The 13,015-nt window shown below is 43.7% G+C and overlaps 1 protein-coding gene across 13 annotated transcripts in view; it reads right to left on the bottom strand.

Annotated features, from left to right (window-relative positions):
• Positions 1-13,015, bottom strand: part of dysf (dysferlin, limb girdle muscular dystrophy 2B (autosomal recessive)) — a 132,377-nt gene that overhangs the window by 37,409 nt on the left and 81,953 nt on the right. For 11 of the 13 annotated variants that reach the window (XM_069195277.1, XM_069193991.1, XM_069194759.1 and 8 more), the window contains 8 exons: positions 11,157-11,297; positions 10,087-10,116; positions 8,373-8,405; positions 7,299-7,340; positions 5,216-5,317; positions 4,526-4,687; positions 3,344-3,509; positions 2,905-2,978 (listed from right to left, as the gene is read on the bottom strand). In XM_069195277.1, the coding sequence (XP_069051378.1) occupies positions 2,905-2,978; positions 3,344-3,509; positions 4,526-4,687; positions 5,216-5,317; positions 7,299-7,340; positions 8,373-8,405; positions 10,087-10,116; positions 11,157-11,297 (750 nt within the window). Of the gene's footprint in view, positions 1-2,278; positions 2,315-2,904; positions 2,979-3,343; positions 3,510-4,525; positions 4,688-5,215; positions 5,318-7,298; positions 7,341-8,372; positions 8,406-10,086; positions 10,117-11,156; positions 11,298-13,015 lie in introns of all 13 variants that reach the window. The other 2 variants (XM_069191728.1, XM_069192726.1) reach the window with 1 other exon arrangement.

Here is a 13,015-nt window from a genome sequence, read left to right as displayed (position 1 = left end):
GCAAGGGAAGGAGCCAGTCCACAGCTCCTCAGGCTGGCCTGGGGTGTGGTGCGGGCTTGGGGAGTGGACAGCACTCTAGCTGCGAGCCGACGAACAAACAAGCAACTGGTGAAACTAAAATTGGGTGGGTGTAACAGAAATTTGAAGATGCTAATTTTCTTTTAAAAAAATGAATTATATATATTTAAAATTCTTAATCAACATCATGTTGAAAGGCAGGGCAAACCCTTCTCTTGGCATTGCACTGCCTCTGCCCAATTTCCCTGCTGTCAGTTCTGAGGGTGCTGTGAGGGGGGTGGTATTATAAATAGACATCGGATCTGTGGATTATGTTCAGATGGAGCAGGAATACTGTGTACGGACCCAGACCCTGTGTACGGGCTGGTCTGAGTGGCTCCCAGGACAACTTCTGCTTAATTTGCAGTAAAGGTGCTCAAATCTGCGCACAGTCTGAACTGTCTGATCTGACGATAAATGGGTTGCCCTTTTTGGATCCCTTCAAAATCCTCGTGGTCTATGTAGCACAAGAGATGTGTTGTCTTCAGTTACTGTGGTTACGCTGCTATAGATGCAGTGAAGCTTGCACGGCCCTGATAGACCTGTTTGCAAGACCAGGTATAAAATGGGGAGACACTGGTGAGCTGAGCAATTTTGGCCTCCTCCTTTAGTCCCACTCGCAACTAGAGACAGTATTTTTCTCAAACACTAGCATCTTTGTCATCTGACAAAGCAGTCCCGACCCTTCTGCAGAGGCTACAGTTTGCATTTTGTTTCCTGACTGAAGTCATAAATCCATATGAGATCCCAGGCTTCGATGATTTCTGTAAGGTTTTCCTGTTTTGCCCTTACTGGTGTGTAACAGGGACCTGTCCGCCCAGAATTTCAACATTCTGGAATGTACTTCACACAATTAGAAAAAGGAAACTGGACAAATAGTGAAATATGATGCTGTTCTTCCATGGAAGAGTGGTGTAAGGGACTAGAAGAATTCTATTGTGCCATTGCTCTGTCAAGTCACATGACCTCATCCAGGGATTTTTTTTTTAATTCCAAAATAAATCACGCCAGTATAAATGTCTTAACTGCAGTAAACTACAATTCCCAAAGGAAATTGCATACAAACCCTGCCACATGCCCTTTGACACCAATTCTGTCCAGTGGCATAACTGCATTAACTTGCTACTCAAGGAGTTGTAAATTCTGCGATGCGTCAGCAAAGTTAATGAATGGCACAGAATGCAGATTCACACATTTTGTGTTGTATTTTTAGACTATGGAATAATTCCAGTATTTGTAGGCCAATTTAACTCCAAGGGAACAGGACTGTAAATGGTTTTACATAACAAGCACAATTCAATGCTTCAAATACTGAGAAACTGGCCAGATCACTGTCCCTCACAGACCATGGCAGAGTATTACTAGACGTGGTCAGCTCCATTTACTGTTATCCACAACAAAAACACTTTGCTGTCAATTACAGTTCCCGACCTCCACAACACAAGAATGCTAATTTATCTGAAATGCTATATTCTTCATTGAGAATGACTGCAACAGCCCACACCGAGTGATATTATAGGATCAGATTAATTTTGGAGGTTTCTTCTTTTTTTTCATCAATTCAGCTAAGCGCACCAGAAAAATAATCCAGAGTTTGGAATTCTGGAACCAAAGCAATAATAATAATCAAATGAGAGCACTTCCTGTCATGTGGGTGTGAGTCCTTAATTATCCTGAGTGGATTACAGGCAGGCACGCATTCTCCAATGGGCAGTAACCTGATATGCACGTCCTCCAGTGTATGATATTTGGATTTTGCTGGATAGTGGTATGATATTTAGGTCCAGACTGACATTGGTATGCCAAACTTCTTCTACAAATGTTCTGAGGTCATTTTACAAAGGTGAAAGCACAAAAAGAAACAGCACTATATCAAAAATATGGCTTTCTTACTGTGCGGGTGACTTGTAGGACATGTTTGTTCCCCTGCAGCTGAAAATAAGTCCAAAATACAGCTTTCGAATAGCACAAAACACATCCCATTAGGATACATTAATCTAATTTCCGGAACCTGCTTTTTATTTGAACTTGGACAGAGTAAATTAAAAACACCATCACCTCAGAAAAGTTAAAACATCACCTCCAGACAGGATACCGACCCACAGAGTGACAGGACAGAGAAACCTCCATGCCTCTTTGAGGAGACCCCAAGCCCACACGAAGAACACCTCCAGTGTCACCCAACACAACACCAAGTACTGTCACACAGACATCTACTTACACGTCTCACTGCCTTCATCCATCTTTTATATCTGCGCTATTCATGTGAAAAGAGACAAGAGACACAACACAACAATAAACCCTTCAGTTAAACAGGAACCTGGGATTTGAAGGATTTGATTGTTCTTTCCCATAGACTCCCTAATATTTAGTCATTTAATTATATGAATTGATTTGCTTGAATGGTGGATTTCATTTTTAGTTCACAACATGAAAAGATACAATAATGCAAACTGCTGAAGGGTCTCAACAACAAGGGCTCAATCCAGTTTGGGAGATTGACAGTAAAGGAGGTTTTGGAAGACAGCACAGGTAGAAAAAGGCCCTTTCTTACAGTTCTGGAATCTGAAGGAAGTCTGGAACATGGGGATTCCAACTCCAATGATTATTTCATCATCATCATTACTATTTGAATCTACAGACGGCATGCCGAGATCTTCTTTTTCTGTGGCCCTATGTGTGACTGCACCACCTACTCTCTGTGCTCTCCACTTAGCCTGAGATTGCGCAGAGGAGCTCAAACATTCTGACAGCTGCACATGTTAGCACATTACAGCATAGCCATGCGGCTTTATTGGGTGCTGGGTTCACTGCCCCCTCGCCGTTCACAGAGCAGTGCGCTCTTACCTGCCCTGGGATCAACAGCTCTTTGTCGTCGATGTCAATCAGGACTTCGTCGCGGGGCGAGATGCTGATCTCATCTGGACGGAAGGAGAGAAAATCCTTTGCTCAAATACAGTGAGCCTGTTCCCTGATCCCCTCACACTGCGAGGGCATGAATCTGCTTCTGAGTGTGGCTCATAGCTCACTCACCTCCGTGTGTGGCAAAGGAAATACTTTCTGGCCAGAAAGAATAGGAAGGATACATCTGAATATATGAAGCACATTCTGACTTACTGTGTGGGTGACTCATAGGACATGTTTGTTCCCCTGCAGCAAACTGCTCATGTACCGCTGCTCGTTTGTCTGCTGCCAAACGTTTTTGCCCTTGAATGTCTCTCATCTGCAAACTGATCAATGTCAGGACTGCCTCTGTGTGGACTGCAGCCCCTGGCCTCAGACCTACCCTGCTGGTCCTCGCAGGAGTCCCTCTCCAGGCTGCCCGGGTGGCAGCGGTACTCCTCCAGGGCCCGGACGGTGCACTGCCCCACTACAGGCTTCCTGCCAAACTGCCTGTTGTCAATCACCTTCAGCACGATGGGAGGCATGTACAGCTCCTCCCGGGGCAAGCGCTGTAGTGGAGCGGAGGGGGTAAGGGTCAGGGAGAGGGCAGTGGAGACCAGGTCTGTGGTAGGAGTCACAGCAGTAGAGGCTAAAGAGGTACAGTTCAACGCTCTCAAAAGCGCTTGCTTTAAAAGACAAAGCACTACATCTCCTTTGCTTTTCATTCATTACAAGGATATCTTGGTTTGTCAAAACTGCTTTGTTTTCATCAGAAGGTAAGGAAAAAGACTGAGCCCCATCAAGAATCCCAATATAATCCATAACACAAATCCTGTATGCTCTTTTGCCTACAGGTAGTTATGGACATCATCAATTATCTTAAAATCCCATGACTTTCAACGGTTTTCGCAAAATCTCAGATGTCAGAATTTCAATTCCTCACAAGAAAGCAACTGGCATCAAACATATTTACACTTTAGAGTGCTGAAAAGGGTTTAATCAAAGTGTTTCCATTTATAACACTACAACATTCTTCTAGATCATTGTGAATCCTTGTGAAATGAACATAAACACAGAGGACAGGCATAACATACTCAAATGCATTATGAGAAGAGTGCTCCATGAACTAGCAAATGGATGTTATTTCTTTTACGGAATCAACTCACTTTCACTTTGGAGCCCCTTACTCAAAATATTTCTCAGGCTTGTATTAAAAAGAGGATCTAAAAATAATTCAAACATGCACATTTGGATTTTAAATACTGAGACACTAGGTGCATTAAGCACCTCATCACATCTTCATCACACTAACCTTTATTTTATATAATGCAGTTTCTGCAGGAGATGGTGTGGACAACCTTAATATTAGGTAACTGAGTTGTGCTTTGAGGAGAGAAGATGGTGACCCACTAGGAGCTCTGATTTTGCTCCTGGGATTCTCTGGACAGAGGGCAGCTCACATCAGATCTCGGATCTCCAAACCAACACCATCTGAGCCAAACCTGAACTCCAGCAAATTAAAAGCTTCTACTGAGAAGCTCTCAGTTTTTGTCTGTCGAGGGCAGGAGGCAGAGAGGATACTCACCACCTCCATGAAGAGGACATTGATGTCGAAGTTGGGCTTTTTCTTGACGCTGCGGATGACGCACGACTGCACCATCTGGCCCCCGCACTCCACCTGCAGGCTTGGGGAGGTCACACTGGCCAGCTGGTAGCTCTTCAGGTTCCTCACACCCCAGGCCAGGACCTGCAGGCCACAGGGAACCACAGGGGCATCACAGTCGAGCCACACGTGCAGCGAAGCCTGCAATCTCCCACGGCCCAGGTGCAGGGAGGCCATGGAGGAAAATTAATAATAATAATAATAATAATAATTGCTTACACTTATATAGCACTTTTCTGGACACTCCACTCAAAGCGCTTTACAGGTAATGGGGAGTCCCCTCCACCACCACAATTGTGCAGCACCCACCTGGATGATGCGATGGCAGCCATAGTGCACCAGTACACTCACCACACATCAGCTCTCAGAAGGGAGCCAGGGTGATGAAGCCAGTTCATAGATGGGGATTATTAGGAGGCCATGATTGGTAAGGGCCTGCACCCTCTGCCAGCACTCAGAATAGGTCCGGAGCCGAATGGAGAATTGAGTGACAGACACCGTGGGGAAAAGCTCAGGGAGAGGAATGGGGTGCTGAGGAGATGGAGCTGAAGTTGAGCCGCGCCAGCCGTGGGCAAAGTGCCAGGAGGAACAGGGGGGGAGGGCAGTACTTGCCTCGATGGCAGTTCTTTGCAGCACCGGCTTGATGCCCTGCGGGACCATGTAGATGTTGGGCTCTCGCTGTGGTGGAGGATAGGGCAGGTCTGTGTCTGCAGGCTGGGGTCAGAACAGAGACAGTTAAAACACTGAGGTGATCCTCACCCTCCGAACCCCAGGACCTCTGCCAGCTCGCTGCACAGGACTACAGGACTACAAGTGCAGATTGTAATATGTATGTAATAATGCACAGAAAGAAAAACAAGAAGCTTGTGTCATTTCATTCATTCTGCTACATGGGGACGAACGTCTGAGGAAGAATATGTGTGAATTCCGTTATTCGATGGGTGGAGCCGATCTGCTGTGATCTGCTGTGATCTGCTGTGCTGTGTATCAGCGAGCAGAAGCTGCACTTCAGCGTGGATGAGGTGGATCGCCCCTCTGTACCTGAAGCTCTTAAGGATGCTTTTAGATGAAATGTGCTTTGCAAATATAGGTAAATAATTACTAATTAAAGATTGTTGCTGTGCTTTATGAAATTACAAGAAATCTAATGCTATGTCAGCACGTTGTCACAAACATAAGATTTTGCCATTGCATGGCTCTGTGACGGAAGCCAGACATTGCTGCTGAACCTATGACCTGCAGAGCGAGTGGCTGCTTCAGGGTGTGCTGGGATTGTTCATATCCAGCCCCTAATGTCAACTGTACCAATAACAATAAGAAGAATAGCACACCAGTCTGAAGTAGACACGTAAATACAAAACAAGAACAGGATTCTTACAGCAAAGCACAATATCTCAAGATAAATAAGCCAGGTGTTGTATTAATTTTGTTGGTAATAAACAGATGGGTACAAATATGCGAAGAATGACAACTTCACGAAGCCATGAAGATTAAATACCCTGCACAAACATGAGGACGCAAGTAACTAACAGACATGCTGTCAAAAGAACAAAAATAATTCTATATAATTGTTTAAGAACTAGATTGCTTTTGGAATTAAAATTAGACTTAACACTAGATGTATAACTTTTTCAAGTCAGAAAGTTATTAAAAGTATTAAAGATGGCATATTTCACACAAATTGCATCACATCTAATTTTGACAATGCTGACAAATGATTTACTTATGAGCGGCTAATAAAAACCAGTAACACTGCAAAAAAAACATGTAGAGACACAGGGAAGACAGCATGCATGGTTGTCTACCAATCATATCGGTGTTGAAAAGATCAATTTCATTTCCAGATATTTACAAACAGCAAACCAGCAGGGTCAATGCGAGCAGAGCAGACAGGGATCGGTGAGCATGAGAGAGTAAAAGACGAGTCACACTGTGGTGAAAAGAACCGCTGTACAACAGAGACAGTGCCCTGCGCTCTGTGGCTGTGCAGTTGTGTGGGAGAGCTGAACTTTGCAGGAGCTGGGCTGAAAGAATGTATGAAATGAATTCTACCATTCCTGCTGTTGCAAAGCTTCATGATGTCAGTGAATTAGAAGCATGGCATTACAGTGTGCCGATTGCTTAGGTTTAAAGAATTTGAGGTTCATCAGTATTTGTATGTGACTGCTTAAGGTGCCATTTTGACACTGCATTTAATTACACAGTTCCTGTAAAATGAGAAGCCACAGTACCATAAGCAGTGTCTTTGTTATATCCATAAGCAGAGAGCAGACACTGCACTGGATCAGATGAAAAGTGCATTTAACATCAGCAGGTCTCTCCAATTCATTACCCAGTAATAGTGTCGCCAGTTCCAGATTATTTTCATTCTATACAACTTTTTAATCTCCCCATTTTCTTACATCTTACTTCCAAGCAGTTTCCACTTTTCCTCTGGTTCATATTTTATTGTTCACTCTGAACCAGTCTTCTGATTTTGTCAATGGCAATACAAAAAGCTCCATGGCCTCCTGTCCGTTGTATCCTTTCTACTATCTACTAATCTGGTATCAGAGGCCCTGCACATGCAGCACGGCTGAGGACACGGGGGGGTCAGTATGAGCCCATTACAGAGACGTGCTAAAGACTTGTTGATCTGATCCAGAGGCAGATCCCCTGCCCACACTGGAGCTGCTGAGGAGCTGCTGTGCTGTACCCATTGTTGCAGATTCCCAGAGAAGAAGCCTGGAAGAACCAGCTGTGAGGCGCCACAGACCCCAGAGAGACAGGCGGGGGAGAAGAGCAGAGAGCACATTACTATCTCACTATTCACTCCGACCAGTGTCAATGCATGTATATACAGAGCATTATCATTACACGGCTGTGCACACTTTCATTCCTCTAAACTTATTGACATGTCTGCTATGTTTGGGGTTGTCTTATATCAACTGTTACAATAGATATAACTGTTATCTATTATATAACAGTTATTTAATAGAAATAACTGTTTATTAAGGATACATTTTATTTAGGATAAACCAACATGAGCAAAAAAGAACATGGCTATTCATGGATAAATAATTATTCCATGATCATTTATGATCCTGGAGTACTCTGAATTCTGAAGCTCTTTAATGGACATGAAACACACTGGACCATTCCAGGAGTCTATAAGGCCAAAACCCCTCTGCTCATGCGAGACCAGAGTGGATATCTATTGAGCTGACATGGTGTGTGAGCCACTGTTCTACCTGGCAAAATACAACATTAAGAAATGAGTCAAAACTGAACTCAAGATGTGATTAATTGCACATGCAACACAAGCTATGGAGAGTGATTGATTGATTTTTTTTATTGTAAACATACATTGTTGATTTTCCTTAGTTTCTTAGCAAGATTTTTTTTTGCAGAGGGAATGATTGTTCATACAACTTCAGTACAAAGCAAAATACCCTGAAAAATGCAAACCTGGGAGTTTTCTGCAATATGTTTATTTTTTAAATTTAGGGAGATTCATCCATCTTTCCTTCCAATTCCAGTTGTCACTTTGCTTTATAAATGTATTCACAATATATAAACAGATTAATCAATCCTTATTTATCACCTTTTGGAAAGTTAATCTTGTATTTTTAGAGTGCCAAGAAGACAAATTAAGGGTCATTACTTGACTCTCACTGCTACAGTGTTGTAGATACTGAAGTGCCCTCTCTCATAGCCTGCATAACAGTTTGTCCTTAAACCACAGCCTGCTTCTGTGAAAAACCCCACAACAGCCTGAGGCAGGACTCACCTCATCCAGGGCTGGAGTGGAAATTGGCTCTCCCTGGAATTTCAAGCAGGAAGAATAGGGACACATAAAAAGCAAAGTCAGAACAACCAAAAATTATTTTAGAGCATTCATACATTTCTATGAGAAAGCTCATGCAATTTATTGCAATTCTTCTTACATTAAACAACTGCATTAAGTATTTGGAAAATCAATTTGTTTTACATAAAGGATATGTTAATCTTGTAAGGAAGGGCCTAATCAAAATGACTTAATGTTCATTACTGAAAGACGTGAGGAACTGATTTGCCAATGGAATAACAGGGAACATGAGGAAGGCCAGGTTGGGAAACACTGTGGACTTGGCACTGCCACTACTGGCACTGGAGCTAACAGCCCTCGGCTCATGAACTCTGATTTTCCCCAATTTACTGTTGTATCTATCGTCTATTACTACTCATATAAATTTGATTGAGGCCTTTGTCCAGAGCAACTGAAGCAATCTGAGTGCAGTATCTTGCTCACGGGTGGAGCACACAATCTCCCATATCTGTGTCCCTAACCACTAGTCCCCACCACGACAATGCCATCTTTCATGACTAAGTGATGAGGAATTCTGTTTAATATCCCATCTTATGGATGGCACCTCTTATGCTCAGTGTCCCCGGTCACCACATGCGCTGGTCTGGAAATTCTGTCTGAAAGGGAACCAGTTGTGGTTTCCCTTGGAGCTCTCCAATCCCAGTACTGGCTGAGCCCTGCCTTGCAGAGCGTCTGTGACCTGACCAGATCAGGCCACAAGGTTGCAAAATTGCTGCCATTTTTAATAAGCTATTCTATGAAACCATTCAAGCATTAACTACGAACAAAAAAATCCTAATTCCCTTGCTGGCGAAATGCGCAAAGAGAGCAAATCAGTTTCACAAATGCAGGATCATCTGACAAGCATGTCACTCCTGGATGTTGTGTTTGGCACGTCACAAACATTAGAATGGATACAAATGAGAGGAGGCAATTTGGCTGGCCTTGCTCTCCTGGTTGCTACTACCTCATAGATCCAAAAAACTCATAATGTTTCCTTTTGTTTCTTTTTTAAGATCCTGCTAAATCAGCAAGTGCTATATGGCTTGGCAGTTTACTGCAAACACCCACATCTGTATGTACGAGGGCAGGCCTCCTGTTCAAAATCTGCTCCCAATTCATTTACCAATTCTGTGATGCTGAACCCTTTTCTGGCCTTAAATTAGAGATGGGGCTGCCTTCGCCACCGTGTCTTTGGGAATCTTGTGGAAAGGAGGCCATACAATTATTCTGCTTCTGCGAACTTCAAAGGTCACTACTCGGTGGGCTGCTGTCGACAGTACATCACAGGCAGAGAAGCAACAGCTTGATTAAAGCTGCGCTGGCCAGGCCAGGTAGATTTATGTCTTTGGTATTGTGTGTGGGAAGCTGTGTCCTCATGCAAGTGCTCAGTTTAATTAAGTTTCCCATTGATTAGCCAGGTCTAACAGTATGCAGCTGGGTTATAGATACGGGGCCACTCTGGCAGGGCTGTTTGGCATTTTGAATCCAGAAGACTTATAGGCAGATTGAGCAATTTGGCTGTATCCAGGTACAGCAGATTTGTCTGCCGACGTTGAGGAGTTGTGTCTAATTATCCTGCAAGGGTTGGTTGATTGAGGAGCGCAGTGCGGTATCCATAGGGAAGGGAGCCAGCCCCTCCTATAACGTGACTAACCTCCAGGCCGGGAATGTGATGGACCGCTGGCTGTGGGAAAGAGAGAAACAGTGGAGTTAATGAGTCTCAAATGAAGGCAATGACTTCATACTCCATTATTAAATTAGCTTCTAACTGCTGGGAAAGCAGGCTTTTCACATGTGAAAGCAGAGTCATCTTAAATCCGAGAGAGGGCCCCTGAGATATCGGCTGAACAGTAGATGCAGTGCGCAGGCTGGGACTGGGACTGTCAGTGGTGGTGCCAATAATTAGGAGGCACAGGGCCATCTGCCTCCACCACAAATGAACGAAGACAAAATCTCCAACCAGCCCGCCCACCTCGAGTTATCCCTGCTACCTTAAATATAACAAGCAGCTTTTTTACAGAAGAGGCAGGGAGATCGTGCCTGCAGGCTGCAGGTACTGAATACAGCTTGAGAGCATTCAAAATAGAAGAAATCCAGTTCCCAAAGGGGCAAAATTCAAATGTGCACACACTGTAGCACTATTTTTCTTCCTTTTGGCCAAACAATCCATACCAAAACAGAAGAGATGGGTCTTTAAATATAAAGAGGTTATTCTCATTTCAGGCCATAATGAATGTCATGAACAAAATTTACAATATAGCAGACATACTACCAGAAATGACATTCTTTGGCATGCAAATCAAAGTCAAGCAGGTATCTCTGATTATCTTACAACTACTGTAAATAGAATTAATTTAAGGAACAAGTAATCGGTTTATTCAATGCTGAAAAGAGATGATAGAAAACACAACATTTCGGCTGTGGAGCCTTCTTCAGGTGTGAGGCTTCACAGCCGAAACATAGTGTTTTCTCTCTTCTCTTTTCAGCCTGGAATAAACCTACTACTTGTTCCTTTGCAGGCTACGCATGCTGACGCAGTTACCCACCTGAACAGAATTAATTTAATCCCATTAAATGATGAGCATAATTGATAGATTAAATGACTATGGTGTTACATCTTTTCAACAGGAAAACAGGACTAATGACATTTACTGGTGGGCATGACTTCTGTCACATGCTTTCTGTCTGAAGCTAAATGTCTACTCGGCAAGCATCTGCCCTCACCTTCTCTCGGCGGATGAGCTCAAACGCTGCCAGCAGCTCCCCAGCAGTCTTGCCCCCCCGCTGCACCGGGTACCAGGCCAAGCGGGGGGGGCTACTCATGGCGGGCTGGCACACACAGAGACCCATGAACTCGTCTGCCCCCTGCAGGACACAGGCAGAACAACAGCCTCTCAGTGCAGGAGCAAAGCCTCCAGGCAGCCTCACCAGCCCGGGGTTCTTGTCACTTTCTGGGCACTAAAGCTCAAGGCAAAGTCCAAACCTCAAGCACATTTAGACATGGAAACAACTATTTCACAAGGACATGATGGTCAGCCTGCGATTCCTCTTCACACAAGCACTTGTAATACCAGTCACAGTGGAATCCACGCACAGCGGCCGCTGGCCCATGAAGGAAGACAATGCTGACAGGAGGGAGGTTCAGACGCAGACTCTCTAAAGTAAAGACACCCTGGCGTTCTACCTTGGTGACTGGACCCTTTCACTATGCGATATCAGGTATGTTTCTTGTTGTTTTTTGGATACTAATGAGGTGGAAAACAATTTGGGTAGCAGCGTTAACAATGTCACAAACAGACAGGCACATGGCTTTTTTAAATCACATCATTATTATATCAACTTCCCTTCAGTTTTAAAGAGCTTCAGACTGTTTAATTTTAATATGACCTTGCCTGACATTTTATCCTGTATGTGTGACCCACAGGCGGTGGAGTGGGGCAGTGGTCAGCACTGCTGCCTCACAGCACGGGGCCCTGGGCTGAATCCCTGTGTGGAGCTTGTCTGTTCTCACTGCGTTCATGTGGGTTTCCTCCCGCTGCTCTGGTTGCCTCCCACTGTCCAAAGACATGCTGGCAGGTTAATTGGCTTCCGGGAAAACTAGCCCAAGGGTGAGAGTGTGCGTTTGTGTCTGTGTTTGCCCTGCGGTGGACTGGTGTCATTATGGTCCCCTGCAACCCTGTATTGGATAAAGTGGTTTGGGAAAGGGATGGGCCGATGGGAGGAGGACCTACACTTCAACAGGAAGACGGTGAGAAAGCTCTCATTCCATGGACAGCAGGAGAGGTCCAAGGACACACTTCGAAGTTGTCTCGAGTGAAATGAAACCAGACATGGAATCTAATATACTGTGATTATAGCCAATGAGATCTGGCCAAAGAGGTGTTGTTATTTTCCATTTTCTCCTTCTTTCTGGTTATTAGAAAGAAGACATATTAGATTGCAAAGACGTTTCTTAAGACACCTAATGTTACTAAATTGGTAAGTTTCTGCTTATTTTGATGTAGTACTAAAGTAAACAAGCTAAGAGATAATGCATTTACTCCAATAATGTTTAGAAAATCTGCAAAAGTCTTGCCCCTGCTTCAAGAACAATACCTCTGTGACTGGTTATATTTAAAACCATCTTCAGATCAGCCCAGTTTGTGTATGTGCTCCATGGTACATCTGATTGAAACAGATGAAGACAGCACCAATGAACCACACACATATTACATGGAATCATTTCTTATAGAAGCAAGTAGAATTAACAGGACAAATCCCAATAAAGAAACCATACACCACGTCAGACTTTAACTGAAGAGACCATTTGTGCAGTGAGAAACTGCAATGATTATGAGGTAATGTCTTACTAGTCATATCTTGCAATCACCAGTTATTGCAAGTGTAGTATTAAGCTTAAAAAAACTTGTAGATAAGTACAAGAAAATAAACTTATTTTTGATATTGTTGTATCACATTCTATTTTATTTAGCATTTTCTGTATGTCTGTCTTGATTTCTTTGTCTATTTGTGCATGAAACGCTGCCTACGATCACCATTCCTGTTAGTCATCTGCAGAAAGACCTCATCTGAACAGCAGTACT

Source organism: Lepisosteus oculatus, chromosome 1, assembly GCF_040954835.1.
Source record: "Lepisosteus oculatus isolate fLepOcu1 chromosome 1, fLepOcu1.hap2, whole genome shotgun sequence".
Lineage (NCBI taxonomy): Eukaryota > Metazoa > Chordata > Actinopteri > Semionotiformes > Lepisosteidae > Lepisosteus > Lepisosteus oculatus.
Note: the sequence above shows the minus strand (reverse complement) of the source record. Positions and strands in the feature narration are given on the sequence as shown.